This window comes from Aquarana catesbeiana, linkage group LG01, assembly GCF_042186555.1.
Source record: "Aquarana catesbeiana isolate 2022-GZ linkage group LG01, ASM4218655v1, whole genome shotgun sequence".
Lineage (NCBI taxonomy): Eukaryota > Metazoa > Chordata > Amphibia > Anura > Ranidae > Aquarana > Aquarana catesbeiana.
Window position 1 is genome coordinate 728,107,685 of NC_133324.1, and position 17,085 is coordinate 728,124,769.

Below are 17,085 nucleotides of genomic sequence, written 5' to 3' on the forward strand. Positions count from 1 at the left end.
CAGAAATTGGTGTCAGTGGGGCAGTGGATGGTGTCTGTCAGTAAAGCAGTGGATGGTCTGTAGGGCAGTGGACTTTGTCAGTAGGGTAGAAGACGGTGTCAGCGGAGCAGTGGATGGTGTCAGTAGGGCAGAGATGGTGTCAGAAGAGCAATGGACAGTGTCACTAGATTTTTATTAAATTTTTTATATTTTTTTACAATTTTATTTTTTTAAATTATTTTTTGCAATATTATTTTTTATTGTTTTTTAACAGCCCTGTTTGGGGGGCTTTGGAGAAATATCTAAACACCCACCTTTCCCCCCAGGGTGCATCTGAGCACCTGGTCCGGCCGGCTTCTTCTACTGGGGCCCAGGGACTGGGTCCAGTGCTTCTTCTGGAGGATCATCCTGAGCTAAGTCCCTTCCTCGTGGGAACCGAGCTGGGCAACAGGGTCCGGAGCATAAAGGGAACTATTTAACCACTTTCAGGTGCAGGCAGAGTCATCTGCCTCAGCGTTTCCCTACAATTAAGTTAAATCCCAAACCTGCACGGCGGATTGATATGGAAGAGGCCGGGACTTAAATTTAATTGTACACCCTGTGCGCATGCGTATGGCCAGTATGATGGTTTGGAAAATTATCAGACTGTATGGCTTCCAGAGCTCTCCAGACATTTCAAAGCAGACCTTACTTTGGGGGAGGGAGTATGATCGTTAATGGCAAATTTTTCCAACCAGTTCCTGTTGGTTGCCCTGCTGGCCACAGTGATGTCACAATGCCCCCCTCATACAATAAAATATATACATACACTTGCACGTGAAAATTTTTTAGTGGGAAGCATCTTTCAGAGGTCAGATACTGTCTGTATTTCAAAATGCTATTTAGCAATTATTAGGTAGTTTTACTTCATGTAGTTGAAAAAATCTTATATGTGACAAATACATAAAACCACAGTTGAAATACAAAGGATTTGCAGTTCTGTACAGCCAGCCTTGTGATTTACACGACTCTGCACAACCAAGCAGATAATGCTCTTTTCCTCCAGCTTGTTCAGTGGACAATATTTTGGCTTCATGCAAGGTGTTCTCTGATTGGTAAGGTACAGATGAACATCATAATCTTCTCCCCCCAGTGGTTTGGATCTTTTCCCCCCAGTCACAGAATGACTTGCTTGTGTTCTGTGTACTCCAGTCAGAACTGTAAGTTCTTTCCGCACCAAACATTCAGTGGTAGGTGGAATGAAAGTAAAAGTATTACATAATACAGTAGCGCTGTAAATTGCACACAATTCATTAGTGTGCATTTCTTTTTACAGTACAAATGGCCAAACATTGCTTTGCTTTTAAAGGGATGGTGAACCCGCGCAGTGAACATAAAGACTTAATTGGTAAAGTTTGGAACTGCTGCCTCCCAACAGGCAGTCACCCTAAAATGGGGACAGCTGAGATATATTAGAAATGGTAGAAGGGTTTGGCGCTGTTCCTATTTAGTTTCCTACCTCCATATAGGTTACTAGATTAAAATAAATTCTTAGGTGCACCGTGCATATATCAAATATTAAATACAATATGGATTCCCAAGTATACCGTGCATGAGTCAATTAAATATTCTGCTGCAATATTGTGCAATCATAGGTGATACATAGACATAACTTAAATACTTACATATGTAATATTGCTAAGGGGGGAAGAAAGGGGGGGGGAGAAGGGAGTGAGATAGGGAAGTGGGGAGGGGGTGTAGGAAGTCTGTTCCTAAGGAAAATTACAATAACAAGATAAAGTGCAAATGTGCTGGTGCAATCCAAAAGGCAACAGTGACAAGATAAGGTGCAAACGTGCTTCAAAATTCTTTAGTAAGTCTCTTGTGCCATATTCTTGTGCTGTGGTGATAATCCTTCACTTATAATATCTCTTTGCTCTGAAAGTGCAGCCACTCACCAGATCACTTCACCCCTGCGGGGGTAGTAGGCAGTTACAGTTTTATCGCCACTGTACAGCGATCGCTGGCGGGCTCAGGATCATGGTATATCATATATAAAGAGAGAGGGAGTGCCCATAGCGTAAAATTGCTTTAAAAAAGTTTTATTACACAAAATGAAAGGGTACTCACACTTTTACAGTAAAAATCAAGCGAAATGGTAAAAACGTCAGAACCGTCATAAATATCCTTCAGCGCTGGTACAGGAGGTGATGTTTGGGAAGCACAGATTAGGCCACGCCCTACGCGTTTCGTCGTTAGGACGTCTACGGGAGCCCGCCAGCGATCGCTGTACAGTGGCGATAAAACTGTAACTGCCTACTACCCCCGCAGGGGTGAAGTGATCTGGTGAGTGGCTGCACTTTCAGAGCAAAGAGATATTATAAGTGAAGGATTATCACCACAGCACAAGAATATGGCACAAGAGACTTACTAAAGAATTTTGAAGCACGTTTGCACCTTATCTTGTCACTGTTGCCTTTTGGATTGCACCAGCACATTTGCACTTTATCTTGTTATTGTAATTTTCCTTAGGAACAGACTTCCTACACCCCCTCCCCACTTCCCTATCTCACTCCCTTCTCCCTTCCCCCCCCCCCCTTCTTCCCCCCTTAGCAATATTACATATGTAAGTATTTAAGTTATGTCTATGTATCACCTATGATTGCACAATATTGCAGCAGAATATTTAATTGACTCATGCACGGTATACTTGGGAATCCATATTGTATTTAATATTTGATATATGCACGGTGCACCTAAGAATTTATTTTAATCTAGTAACCTATATGGAGGTAGGAAACTAAATAGGAACAGCGCCAAACCCTTCTACCATTTCTAATATTGCTTTGCTTTTGGCCAGAGTTTAGCTTTAAAGGCCAAGTTCACCTTTGGAACATGTTACAATACAGACGTATTTTGGGTGTACTCATGCCCCGCTCACCCCCCTCATCCCTTCCCCTGTGACAGTTGACAGGGGATCCTTTACCCCGCAGCTGCTGTCACATTTTAAAATCGGAGCAGGTGTGCAGGCCTCTTCCTACGTAGTCATGTCATTCATTAATAGATGGCTTGTAGTTCTCAATGGACTGCAAGGGCAATGATGAGTGCCCTCGTAGTCCACTGACACTTCCTCCAGCTTTAAAACAGAAAGCCTGTACAGAGGTATGGACATAAAACGAGAGGACATTTCTGCTTGAGCCTGACAATGCACCCGCAATTCACTGATTGAAATTCCAACCTTTTGTATAGAGTTACTATGCTATTATGTACATTCCATCTACCATTGTAAATGTGAAAACTTCATTAAAAATTTTGAACAAGCAACTAATTTTTTAATTGCATCATCATGTTAAAGCTTACATGAGATTATATATATATTTTAGGTATACTTTAAGCAATCATGTATTGCTCTTCTGGATTCAGAGTAATTGGTAAAATGTCATTTGCATATCAAAATTAAGCTGTTTTGGTTCATACTGGGCATAGTAAGAGTTCCCTTTTCCTCTGGTGGGTGTTTTCCCTGGCTTTGGCAGTGGTTTGGGAATGATGGTGCATAGGAAAGAAGAGAAAGCACCACTTAGGGTGCCCGCCGTAAAGTAAACCTATTAATTTTCCCAGTATGGGAAAACCACAGGTTCGTTTTACTTGATTACTAATGTTATGGAGTGCTGAGTGCATAAATAACTTTTCCTTTGTAGCCTTTTGGATTAGGGAATTTTTGTACATGTTTGCATTCAGTTTACATCTGTGTAGGCTTCTGGCAAATATTCACGTTCATACTTGTGTGAGTTGTGGGGAATTAGTGTCAAAAGCATACAGTGTACAGGACTTCAATAACAGTAATACACAGATTTTCAAAAGCTTGGATGGCAAATCCCCGTGGAGATACAGAGGCTAGATTTTTAACCTTTCACTCAAGCACTTCTTCAACTTACAATAAAATGGTACCTACTGTGAATCAATTAAAGAGGAGGTTCACTGGAAAAAAAAATAAAAGTCAGCAGCTACAAATCCTGTAGCTGCTGACTTTTAATAAAAGGACACTTACCTGTCCAGTGAGCCAGTGCTGTCCTCACCCAGGCTAGATCTTCACTAGTCTCCTGGGTCCCGGCGGTGGCACCGTAACCATGTGGAGCTGGCTATGTGGGTATTCGGCTTCACAGCTGGCTGCCCACTCTGCATGCTCGAGCTTCGTTGCACTTTCTGAATGGCCCTGCAGTCTTCTGGGACCTGTGATGTGTCCCAGAAGACTGCGTGGAAGGAGGGGGAGAGGAGAACTTCCTCTCAGATCACCTAGGCAATCTCAAAAATGACATGACAAATGTTGCAGAAGAGGAGGGGAGGAGGACCTTAAGCGGAACCTCCCCCTTTTGGGTGGAGTTCCGCTTTAACATGACAGTTTACTGGCTATTTTTAATTAAATGTTTTTCTTAAAAAAGTCATATAGTCAGACTACAAAATACCAAATGCATGGTATCAGGCTTAAAGCACATAAATGCTGTTTTCATAGCTGTAGCACTACTCCTCAATGATGAAAGGAAATAACAGTATGTTTCTAATGGTTGAAAGAGGAGGGATCACTTGAATGGAATTGTTATCCAGAACCCATAAAAGCAAGATGATGACTAAAACCAGCCATAGATGATTCAAACCATCTATGGGCAGGCTGACTGTACCCAAGTTGATCTGTCAATCGACTTGGGTAAAACCAGCATGTCAGATTTTTACACGCGATTATTGCCAGCTAAAGCCACTAGCAATAATCACTATGCTCTCCCAGCAGGGACAGATCCCTGTGCTCCCCCCCCCCCCCCAAACCATTATGTAGAAACATAGAAAAGTGACGGCGGAAAAAAGACAGAGTAGCCCATCAAGTCTGCATTTTTTGTTTATTTAAATATGTTTTGTATTTTTTGCTTTATTTTTTTTTTGGGGGGGGGGGGGGGGTTAACTGTTTTTGTCTGAGTATAGATCTATGTTTGTCCCAAGCATGTTTGAAGCCATTTACTGTTGTCTGACTACCTCTACTGGAAGTTTATTCCAAGCATCAGCTACCCTTTCAGTAAAATAATACTTTTTAAGATTTGTTTTGAACATTCCCTTCTGTTAGTTTGAGGAAAGTTGAAAAATATTCATAGAAAATATTATTTTACTGAAAGGGTAGTTGATGCTTGGAATAAACTTCCAGCAGAGGTGGCAAGTCAGTATACAATAAATGGCTTTGAACATGCTTGGGACAAACATAGATCTATACTCAAAAACCATTAACGAAAAAAAACAAAAAAAAACAAACAACAACAAAAAAAGCAATGCAAAACATGTGTTAAAAAAAAAAGGAGCTGACTTGCTGGACTACCCTGTCTTTTTTTTCTACTGTCACTTTTCTATGTTTCTGTGTAAGGGGAGGCACAGGGAGCTGTGGTTAGTAGTGATTATTGCTAGCGGCTATGGCCGCTGGCAATATTTGCATGTAAAAATCTGACATGCTGGTTATACCATGCTGATTGCTGGATCAACTTGGGTACAATCACCTTGCCCATAGATGTCAAAGGGTAAATAAAGCATTTTTTTTTCCAATATTGTGCTTTTTTAATGAGAAATGTTAAATGTGTAAAAATTATTAACAAACAAAACAAAAGCAACAAAATGTTAATATTAATAGATAATAAAATAGAAACAAACAAAATAATCAGCAGGAAAATAATAGTTGAAAAGAGAAGGAGACTAAGGAGTTAATAGGAGCTCATTAATAAGGGTTAATAAGGGATTAAACAGATGAACATTTTATTTAAAGAAAATAACTTTTTTTTAACTCGTCAGGTTATTTTAACTGACTTTACCTGCAGATCAATGTTTATCCCTTTGATCTGCAGGTGAATGAACAGAAAGATACAAATATAACAATATGCTACAGTGTATCTTTTCATAATGGTGACCTGAGTAGTGTTGTTTAGAAATACTGACTGCTTTTTTGACAGCAGTGCAGAGTCTGGGTGTGCTACACACGCCCTGTGTACAATGAGGACGTTTTTTGGGGAGTGTGTAGCACACCCAAAGTCTGCTGTTATTTTTACACATTTGTACATAAATATTTTTTTTATTAAGGTTTAGTCAGATAAGTATTGTTTGTGAATAACATGTAGCTTTTTATCCTGCTAGTAGGTGGAACTGTAAACTCTTTTCATCAATATCTACCAGGTTTTGAAACAATCGTGTACACAGAGGTCAATAGCTCAACGTCAAATTCACAATTCATCCTGACGCATACGACCCCTTCCTCGCCCCCCCCCCCCCAGTGTACACACACACACACACAAAGTGGGGTTTATTTACTAAAGGCGAATAGACTGTGCACTTTGCAAGTGCGGTCGTATTCATTTTCCCTAGAGCTTAGTGAATGTGGTGATGTGAATGTGGTTTTTATTTTCCCCGCACCTGATTGGATATTTTTTACAAAATGAAGCTTCACCACATTTACTAAGCTCTGGGGAAAATGAGTGCAACTGCATAGTCTATTTGCCTTTAGTAATTCAACCCTAATGACTAATCGCTCATCAAAGGCCTCTAAGGTTTCAAAGAGGCAGCTGGATTTGAAAGGAAGCTACTTCTGCTGTGCAGTCACTTTAGCTAACTTATAGTGCTTTGGGAATTCTTAATGCAGTGCTTATTTGTTATGAAAAAAAGGCAGTATACATTTAATAGAAAAGCTAAACAATTACCCAAAACACTGTTGTTTCCCCCAGTTAGTGCTGTAAATGATCAGGTTTTGTAATTATTTTGTTTGACTTGAATTATATAACTAAAAGGGATTGTTTGCAGTGAAGAAGGAGTAAAGTGGATATTGATCTTAGAAAAAGAAAAAGGGCTGGTTGAGAAAGAAGCAAGGATAGTTCAGACTATGTCTTAAAAAAATACGGCATGTCTAACATGCCAGTCCAATAGTTTGTGTGCTAAATAGGACCCTAAGGCGTTATAATTGACTTCACAGAGAGTATTAGTTTATTGAAACCAAACCTGGAATGATGGCTCTATCAATCTTCCAGAAAGGTAATTCTACCACAGACCTCACACAGAACAAGATGTTAGACTCCTGCTGTGTTGGAATGGCATGAGACACACAAAATAAAGAATAGCAGAGTTCAGTTTTGACAATTTATGGAAGCCCATTCCACATCTCGCATTTATAAAGATTTTTTTTTCTATCAACCCGCAACATTCATTAATAATTCCACTTGACAGTTCAATAGAATGCATTGCATTGTGCCAAGAACTGAGGTATCTCTTCCAATTATATTTTCTTTTCAGTGCATGAATTTTACTACTAAGGGGGCAGTTCAGGCAACATAGCTATTTTCTTGTTCATATTCTACTAAAGCAAAACTTCAACCTAAAGGGAAAGTTTCGCTTTATGTACTTCTTCCCCCCTCCTCTACCACTTTTGGCACATGACCTTTTTTTTTTTTTTTTTTTATAAGGAGCGGGTACCTAGTTTTGATAAGTACCTGCTCCCACTTAGATGATCTGAGTAGAAGTTCTGTCCCCCAGCCTTCTGGGACACGTCGTAAGTGTTCGCATTCACAAAGTGGGGCATGGCTCACACATGTGCAGTGGGAAACCAGCTGTGAAGCTGTAAGGAGTCATATCCGGCTTCCCATAGTAAACATGCCAGCACCGGGGACCTAAAGACTGGCGAAGAACCATCCTGGGTGAGGATGGTGCTGGGTCCCTGGACAGGTAAGTGTTCTTTTATTAAATGTCAGCAGCCACAGTATTTGTAGCTGCTGACTTTTTTTTCTTTCATTCTAGGGTGAAGATCCTCTTTAATTGAAACAATCCTGTGTTCTATGAAATCACGATGGCAAAAATTCCTTATTCCTTATTACTGACTCCATTAGTGCATTGAAATCCATAGATGAGGCAAATTCTATTCCACATACCATGTGATCAATACTGCTTTTTGTTATGTTGCATAGATGAAAAAGCTCCACAAACTCAGGGGACAAAACTATAATTTTTTGTTTTTGTTTTTTTTGTCTGTTAAAGCGGAGTTCAAACGACATCTAGCTTTTTTTTTTTTTGCTTGTGGGCAGGGGAAGCCCACAAGGTTCATCTTCCGGGATAGGGTGCTGCTGAATAACCAGCTTGCACTGCCCGATCTCGCACATGCGCATTATGCACACATCGCAGCAGTGGAAACTTCTCTGGTTGCCATCACAACGGGCATCATCGTTGGAAGTGCCCGCCCTGTTGTTATGGCAACCTAGCCCTTAGCGCTGCCCACTGACTCCTAGGAAAGGATGACATACATCTCCTAGGAGCACTAGCGGGCACAGGCGCCGAGGGAAATGACATCAAGCGACGTGGAGAGGAAGTGGCAGAATACAAGGGACCCCATAGCAACAGAGCTGAAGGAGGGGGTAAAAAAAAAATCAAATGTTGATGCTGGTGGATAATGCTGTTGATTTATTTAAAGTACATTTTTTGGGTGGAACTCCGCTTTAACTACTTTTCATTCAGAGGCAGCAACACCTGTTAACAAGTGGCATTCTAGTACCAATTCTGTTCCCTTTCTGGTTTATACTATAGGGCACCAGTGGTTTTGAAGGTTTGATCAGGAAAGTGCTAAATGGAATCAATACTGGACTGGCTTCACTGAGTAACCGTTTTCTGGCAAGCGTGTAGTGACTGCTTGCACATTTAAACAAAAAGAATTCCTATATTGATTCATTCACAATTGTGGGATTTTCATACATTTAAGTTTCTGTTTGAGAGGGAACTAGCCCAAATTGCATTTTACTACTTTAGTGTTAATGAGTTTAACTGGCTCCCAGTCTTTTCATTGACAGCCTGATCATGCAGCAGCTACACACATTCAATAGACCAGATTTGTACACTGCTTTCCATATGAACGTTTATTTTCCTGGACCTAAGCATAATGAAATTAGTCTTTATGCACTAAAGGAGCAAATAATGATTCCAAATGTCTGTAATTTTTCTTCAAAATAGAAAAAGGCACAAGTTTAAACAGTATGCATTAATAATACTATAAATACCTCTTTGGAATGGCTTAGCTATCCATGGGCAAAAGATGGTGATGATGCTGAAGTTGACCAATATGGATATCTTTCTGTTAAAATGTGTCTGTCTTCTGAAAGCCATCTTATATCTGCCCCAAATGCTGTCAGTAGGCCTTAGGTGTTTTGTATTTTTAGTTATTTTTAATTGTTCTCATTTTATACCTAAAAAATATACACATCCACCAATTTTCAGCCACCCATAGACAAAGATTATTGTTGCTCAACCTTGATTAAATTGGTGGATGATCTGAATGTTTGTTGTTTCCCAAAGACCTTCAAAGTCAGCCATAGTGGTCTTCTCTTAGGGTTAAAAGAAAATAGCTAATGTGGACTTTTTTTTTTACAGATATTAAAAATAAGAGTTGTTATGTCTTCACATAATCTGTACATTTCTGAGAAGTCTTTTAGTTCTGAAAATGTCAGTAGTAGTAGGCCAGGACAGGGGCATCGGTGCCAATGACCATTCTACCCACCTGGAAAAGAAGACAACTAATTTCATGTCTAAATTAGTAAAAAAAAAAGTTTCCGGAGTAGGGCCTCAGGTAGCCGCATACAGTATATTCCAAAAACAACAAATATCAGATGGCAAGTTAGGATGCACTATAAATGATTGACCATATGTTTGTATTAAACACATGCCTGGTACATTGACAGGCCATCTGAGCTCCTCTTTGGATGTATTTCGTTCAATGAGAGCTTAGTCTAAGAAATGTAGTTGAGCTTGTTCAATTTTTTTTTTTTAATTTCAAGCTGCTCATCGTTGCTCAGAAATACAGTTTGAATTGTCACTTTCCTCATGAAGCAGACTTTTGAGGTCGTGGAAATCCTACAAAAAATGGACTGCTTTGTAAGTTCTTTGCAGGGATACACATTTACAACCTTATTATTTGGTGAATTGAGGTGTAATTGGAATGTATTTGTGATCTTACTGCCCTCAGACACCACAAACTCACAGCTATACTACTTTTATCTAGAAATAACAGCAATAAGAATAAAATCTCCAACCTGCCCAATAAATAGTGAGAGGGCAGACTCTTACAATAAATGAGATGTTTGCCTGATTTGACCAAAAATCTCCAACTAATTTTTATAGGCATCGTCAGTCAGTATAGTTAGAAACAAGGCATTTGCAACACTGACACATTCCTTATTGTCCTAATTCAAAGTTACTCAACGAAACCATGATTTTTAGAGAAAAAAGTAGCATTATAAGACTGATATCATGCCAGTTATCCTGTATAGAAGACATATGGAACAGGCTGACTTCTGTATTGTACTTGAGCTTTAAATTCCAAATCCCTTTATCGGGTACATGGTCATATACATATATTATATTTTATTGATTCTTTATGTCCAATATCTCAAAGTTCAGATTTAACTACAGTTAATAAATATACAATAACTACATAGTTCAAGAAATCAATTTAATTCTCTATAGATGGCATTTGTATTGCACAATAAAACAACAAATACGTTAAGCTTTCTGCTCAACAACACTTCATGTACAGAAAAGTTTATCAAACCAAATAAGCTAAAAGGGGCAAGAGAGGAACCCCTATTGAGAAAATTCCACAGTAGGAATTTCAAGACTAGGATCAAACATTCTAATCAAAAGCATGCATATTTTACCCACCTGCATATTGTTTGTTCTTCTGCTTTTTGATGTTAACATTTGAAACCCTAACATGCATCCCTAGAAACAGAAAATACAAGTCATATTTAGAGCACAAATTATGGTTAAATTCCAGTAATAAAAGCACAAATCATACATGTTGCTGTTTCATTTATCAAACAAGAAATAGGAATTAATTGTGTGTTATGTGTCGCAGTTTATTATTGTCTGCCATGTTTCTTTTTATTTATAAGCCAAAGAATAGTACATAGTAATTATTTTCTATTTTTTTTTAATTGCAGATGTTCTCAGTTACTAACAACACAGAATGTGCAAAGATTCTAGAAGAAATCAAGTGTGCTTACTGTTCACCAAATGCTCAGAACCTCTTCCACCAACCAGAAAAAGTTGACACATTTGACAGACAACTGGTTCTACCTACCTTGTGCAAGGACTACTGTAAAGAGTTCTACTACACATGTCGGGGACAGATACCAGGTAAGAGCATTCTCTAGGGCAAAGTCAAGTGGAACTAATGTTTAATGAGTGGTTTGCTCCATGTGCTTCACATAGCAAATCAATTACAAGACTAGAACACAATTGACCCTAAATTAACATTTGATTGGATATGTTGGGTTGTTTTCCTGGGACATTCTGAAAAATCCCCACACAACAGCAAATGAAAATTATTTTTGGCCACTTACATGTCTGGTCACGTTGGTCAGTGTAGCTTCTAGTGATAGGGTGGCAGTGGTGCCCTATTGCTTTTGAATTCACAACAAAATTGCCACTCTCTTGTAGGCCATGCCTTCTTGAGTTAGCGTGCAATGAGAAGATGTTGCAGGGGGGCATGGTTATCAGCATTGTTACTGCTGATTAAGAAGTCTGTAGCTTGTCAGTCAATACTTGTCCACACCTTGGACTGCCCAATGTGTTTTGGATTGACAACACTGATTCTGTTGAAACCCTCCCACTGTGAGCTGCTGTGTCTGGACAAATGAGCACGATACACAAATACAAGAGGATTTTGCTCAGTCAAGGAAGGTAAAGGAAGAGGTTTGTACATGAGGCTTGTGCAACAAATAGTAACTGGATTTGGAACTCGTTTAGACTTTCATACAGAAGCCATTAGATGTACATTAACAATTTGTGTTTGTCCAGTTTCCATCCCATGGATAGTGGTCATCAGGACAAGCAAACTGGGGGAATCACCTCAGTGGAGACAGGGACAGCTAAGAAAACCTGACAGAGGTCATAAACCTTCCCCAGTCCTTCCAAAGCTACAAAATGTCGACCTTAGATATGCCTTTGTTTTTTCATTCTGCATGATTTCATATTCATGATGATTTATTATTTTTATGTTTGAACTATATGATATGTGGCAAGTATTTTACTGCGCTTCTTCCCAAATACAACTTAGGAGACGTAAGGAATTATTACTGCTTCCTATCTTTTCCAGAAGTCTAATGCCAGTCTTGCATAATATTTAAGCTGAGGAGATTATTCTGCTTTTGTATTTAGCATCCTACTTAAAATAAAGAGGAAAAGACCTAAAGGAACGTTATTCATTTTTTAATGCATACGTTACAGTGGTGGCATCAACGGACAAAGTGGTTTCTACATAGTTCTCAACAGTTACATTGGTTTATGTCCCATCTAATGGCTACATAAGGCTTTTTGTTGGCTGCACTGATTCAAATAGAACAACAAATAGGCATTTAAAATTAGGTTGTCTGTTCAGGCAGAAAGCAGAGCCGGGCCTATAGTAACCAAGCAGTGTCTACTGCTTTTCCTTGACTTAAAGTGTCACAGTACACAGAACATGGAAATGCAGTTATATTAATAAATATAAACAGCTAAATACCTTTCTCATCAGCAGTATATAGTTGTCTTGTGACTTCTATCAGTGTCTGGTTGAGCACTGGTTATAGCTTGTAGGAGGAGTTTTCATTCTCCTTTGATTGTCATATGAGGCTGCAGGACCCCTAACTTTCTGTCTGGACAGTGCTGATTGGCCCTATGTCTATCACATGCACCCTCCCCCCCAAAAAAACCTCTAGCAATACACACCAGACTAAGCATGTGTAGAGTGCTTCCAAGGCTCTGTTCTATCAGCAGATGGATTGGGAACTGTGGAAGCAAGGGAGGATCAGAGAAGACAGGACCAAACAGCCTTAGGTTCCACAGTGACTATAACAAGCATGCTTTACTGCATTGACAGACTGATTTTACTGTTGTGGGTTTAGTAACACTTTAAGCTGGCCATACACTCATAGATTTTTTTTGTGTTCAGTCTACAGGCTGAAACCATGCTAAACAGTGCCGCTAGACAAATCTCTTGCTGTAGCTATTGTATTGCGATAGCTGACTGCACAGGCTGTCAAAATACCTAAGCAGTGCCTGCCTTTGTTTGGATGCAGGCACTATTTGGCCACATTTATTTTGCTCAACTTCTTCAGTTTTTCAATGGAAGAATGTCAGCCAGTAGGTTGGTCAGTAGGTTGGGCCACCCATAGAGTGTTAATTGGGTTACATCTTTTTGCAGTTGGTTGCAGTCTCATTTGTGTGAAAACAGTTGGAGTTCTTCATGATTGACCAGAATGTATTTCTGTTGTTAGAGCATTAAGTGTTTAAATAAGTTATTACTTCTCATGTTATGAGAACATAGCCCTTCCATGGGATTCTAGCTTCAAGTGTAAGGTGTACAAATTGTACACCTTATGCTTTTGTGCTTTTAGTGGATGTGCAATCACCAAGTGATGTACTGAAATGTACCAATGTTTTTGTTCCACCACTCTATTTCAGAAGTGAGCTTACAGTATGTCTCAGTGAAATATGAATGTTAAATTTAGTTGACGGTGGTTATGCCATTTACATGTAAGTCAAATATCTGTCTATATATACAATCCTATTAATACCTTGCAATATACTGTACAGAAGGTCATTTTCTGGTGTAGTGGTTAGGTTTATTGAAAACTTCAACAACAGCAGAAACCTTTTGGACTTTAATGGATAAATACATTAAACAATGAAGCATACTGAAGAGAAGACAAATGACAGTACATATAGAAATACTGTAGGCTATGGAATAATGCTGGGTTTGTCTATGTGTGCATAACTATTTTTTTAATATTTGACTTTTTTTTAAATACGTTATTCCAAACCTCTAATGTCAGGAAAAAACAATAAACCAACACTTTTAGAGAAGAGCAGGCCTCTGTCTCTTCACATGCCCATTGAGTGTTCAACACCCTACCTCCAGAAGTAGGTAAATACCCCCTTTTTAAAAGGAACTGCATAGACGCATGCCCATTACATCCTAAAGTGTAATTCTTAATTGTCTGATCAACCTTTTGGGAGGCCATTGTGCCACAAAAGAGGAAGGGAAATTTTACTTTTGTAATAGTTTATATGAGTTTAAAGTGATATTAAAGTAAAAAAAAAAAAAAAAAAAATTAAAAAAATTATCAAACATGTTATACTTACCTGTTCTTTGCAGTATTTTTGCACAAAACAGCCCCAATCCTCCTCTTCTCGGGTCCACTGCCAGCACTCTTGGCCCCTCCCTTCTGCCAAGTGCTCCAAGAGCAAGCAGCTTGCAATGGGGGCACCCGAGCCACAGCTCTACGTGTCCATTGACACACAGAGCTGCGGCTCGGCCCCACCCCTCTCTCTCTGCTCATTGGCTCCTGCTGCTGTCTCAGCCAATGAGGAGGGAGAGTCCCCTGAGAGCCGAGGATCTCGTGCACATTGCTGCAGGAAGACCGGGCTCAGGTAAGAAAGCATGAAGGTAAAACACCTTCAGCCTTTACCGACACCTTTAGCTTTCAATAAGATCAACTTAAAGGTGCATTTCTTAAGATAATATGCTGTTTATTATATACGATAATGACAAACTATGTTTATTATCCACACCTACAAATATTATTTATTAAGTAATTATTCAGTGTTTGAATTTTGGCAATTGTCGGGTACCAATGGTCAAAAGGGTCAAAATGGAGCAGAACTCCTCAGACAAGTTCATCTATGTGTTTAGGAATCAGACATATATATTCTGGTGGTCTATAAATAAACAAAACCCATTCTTTGAATGCACCTGCTGGTGATGCTGGAAAACTATTTTTGTAGTCCCCTTTATACACAGAAATCTGATGTATATGTCATTATTAGGATGTTTTTCGGTTCAACCATTTAGACCCCTTTCACACTGAGGCGTTTTTCAGGCGCTTTTAGGCTAAAAATAGCGCCTGTAAAGCGCCTGAAAACGGCTCCCCTGCAGTCTCAGTGTGAAAGCCTGAGTGCTTTCACACTGAGGCGATGCGCTGGCAAGACGTTAAAAAAAATTCTGCAAGCAGCATCTTTGGAGAGTGGAAGGAGTGGTGTATACACTGCTCCTGCCCATTGAAATGAATGGGCAGCACTGCCGAACCGCTGGCAAAGCACCGCTGTAGTGCCGGCATTTTACCATCAACGCCCGGCCGCTCCAGTGTGAAAAGCAGCCTTAGATTAAAAACTACTTTGTAAGTGTAAATGTAATTGGTGAAGCTGGAAGCGCCTACTCCCCTCCTCCTGACCCTCTGTGGAGTTTTGTGTGCTGTAGAGGCTGGGAGTTATAGAGAACCCAGCATAATTGAGTAAACTCTGACAGATATCCCTACCAGAATGCCAAGTTTCCCCACCTACAATGGGCAGTATAAAGCCATATGATGATGTAACGGCCATGATGAATTCTCCACAATGAGGATTTTAAAAAAAAGTGGAGATTCCAGTTGTTAGACAGTGACATTCAGTATTACTGTGGGACACAGAGCAGCCCCAGTCTTCCTCTTCTTAAATCTCTCATAAGCGCTGCCGGCTCCTCTCCCTGCCGAGTGCCTACCATAGCAAACTCAGGCAGGCTTGCTCCTGAGCCGACTCTGTGTGCTTCCTCCTCGCTGGCTGTGTTTGCGAGCTGCAGGTGCCAATGTCTCTGAGCCTATGAGAGGGAGAGAGCCGCTACACTCATGCACATCGCTGCATCATCTGGCTCAGGTAAGTACATACCCCACTTTTAAGTACACAATGGGGTTTATTTACTATAGCTGGAGAGTGCAAAATCAGGCTCACTTCTGCATAGAAACCAATGAGCTTCTAACCTCGGCTTGTTCAATTAAGCTTTGGTAATAAAACCTGGAAGCTCATTGGTTTCTATGCAGAAGTGAGCCTGATTTCGCACTCTCCATCTTTGGTAAATAAACCCCATTGAGTAATTAAAAGTGGGGTATGCCTGTATAATGGGGGACTGGGGGATCTGCACTTAGAAGGTAAAAGAGAGAATGAATTAAGGTAAAAAAAAAAAAGCCTTCAGCCTTTAGAACCACCTTTATTTAACCCACTAGCAGCTGTCCTAAATTATTATTTATTTATTTTTTGTGGATATAGCATATATTTGCGTATATGAATTTCTTTTATCTGTGACAGGATATTCACTTCATACAATGTATGATATTCAGCGCATGCAATTAATGGGTCAATTTGCACCCTGAAGTATTGTTTAACTTTGAAGGGATTAAAGACCATTCAGAGTTCTTTTACAAAGATCAAAGGCAAAATCATGGCCCTAGCACTTTTTATTTAAAGAAAAAAATCAAGAGCATAATTTAACATAATTCTCGCTTTTTGCTCAGCAGAGAAATACAATACCTGTTGCCAGCAAGGTTCCTTACAGTTTACACAGAGTCATAGGAGAGGCTCCTATACTGCAATATCTTTTAATATTACTTTACAATAAAGCCTATTTAAACAGTCAGTTAAAAAGTGACACTAAGCCCAGGTTCACACTGCGCCGACATGAAAGTCGCGCAACTTCCGATCCAACTTTGCCCTGCAACTTCAGTCTGACTTTGATCTGACTAAGGCTCTGTTTCTACTACTGCGAGTTGTTGTGCGACTTGACACATGTGAAGTCGCATGACAAGTCAAAATCCATGTATTTCAATGGTCCCTATTCTAATTGGTGCGAATCAAGTCGCAGCGACTCCAAAAAAGGTTTTTGTACTACTTTGTTCTGACTTCGGTGCAACTTGTTCTCCCATGATTCTCACATGGCATTGCAAAGTCGCACTGTAAATCGCGCAACTTTGGGGTCGCAATAGTGGAAACCTAGCCTTAATGTGACTTTTTACACTCTTTGGCATTGAAGTCAGACCAAAGTAGTGCAGGAACCTTTTCTAAAGTCGGACGGACTTGTGTCAGATCAGTTAAGACAGCTCTCATAGGGAAACATTTAATTTGACATGTCATGTGACTTGTGCTCCCTTTAGGCTCGGTTCACCAGTGTGAACCGAGCCTAAAGTCTAAAGGTTTTTACCTTCATGCATTTGATGCATGGAGGTAAAAAACCTTCAGTATGAAAACCTGTCTCCTGCTAGCATGCTGCAGAGTGGGACCCTTGCTTTC

General features: G+C 39.8%; 1 protein-coding gene across 1 annotated transcript in view; it reads left to right on the forward strand.

The window, feature by feature from the left end:
* Positions 1-17,085, forward strand: part of HHIP (hedgehog interacting protein) — a 147,855-nt gene that overhangs the window by 26,737 nt on the left and 104,033 nt on the right. The window contains exon 2 of the mRNA XM_073604458.1: positions 10,950-11,145. Coding sequence (XP_073460559.1) covers positions 10,950-11,145 — 196 coding nt within the window. The remainder of the gene's footprint in view (positions 1-10,949; positions 11,146-17,085) is intronic.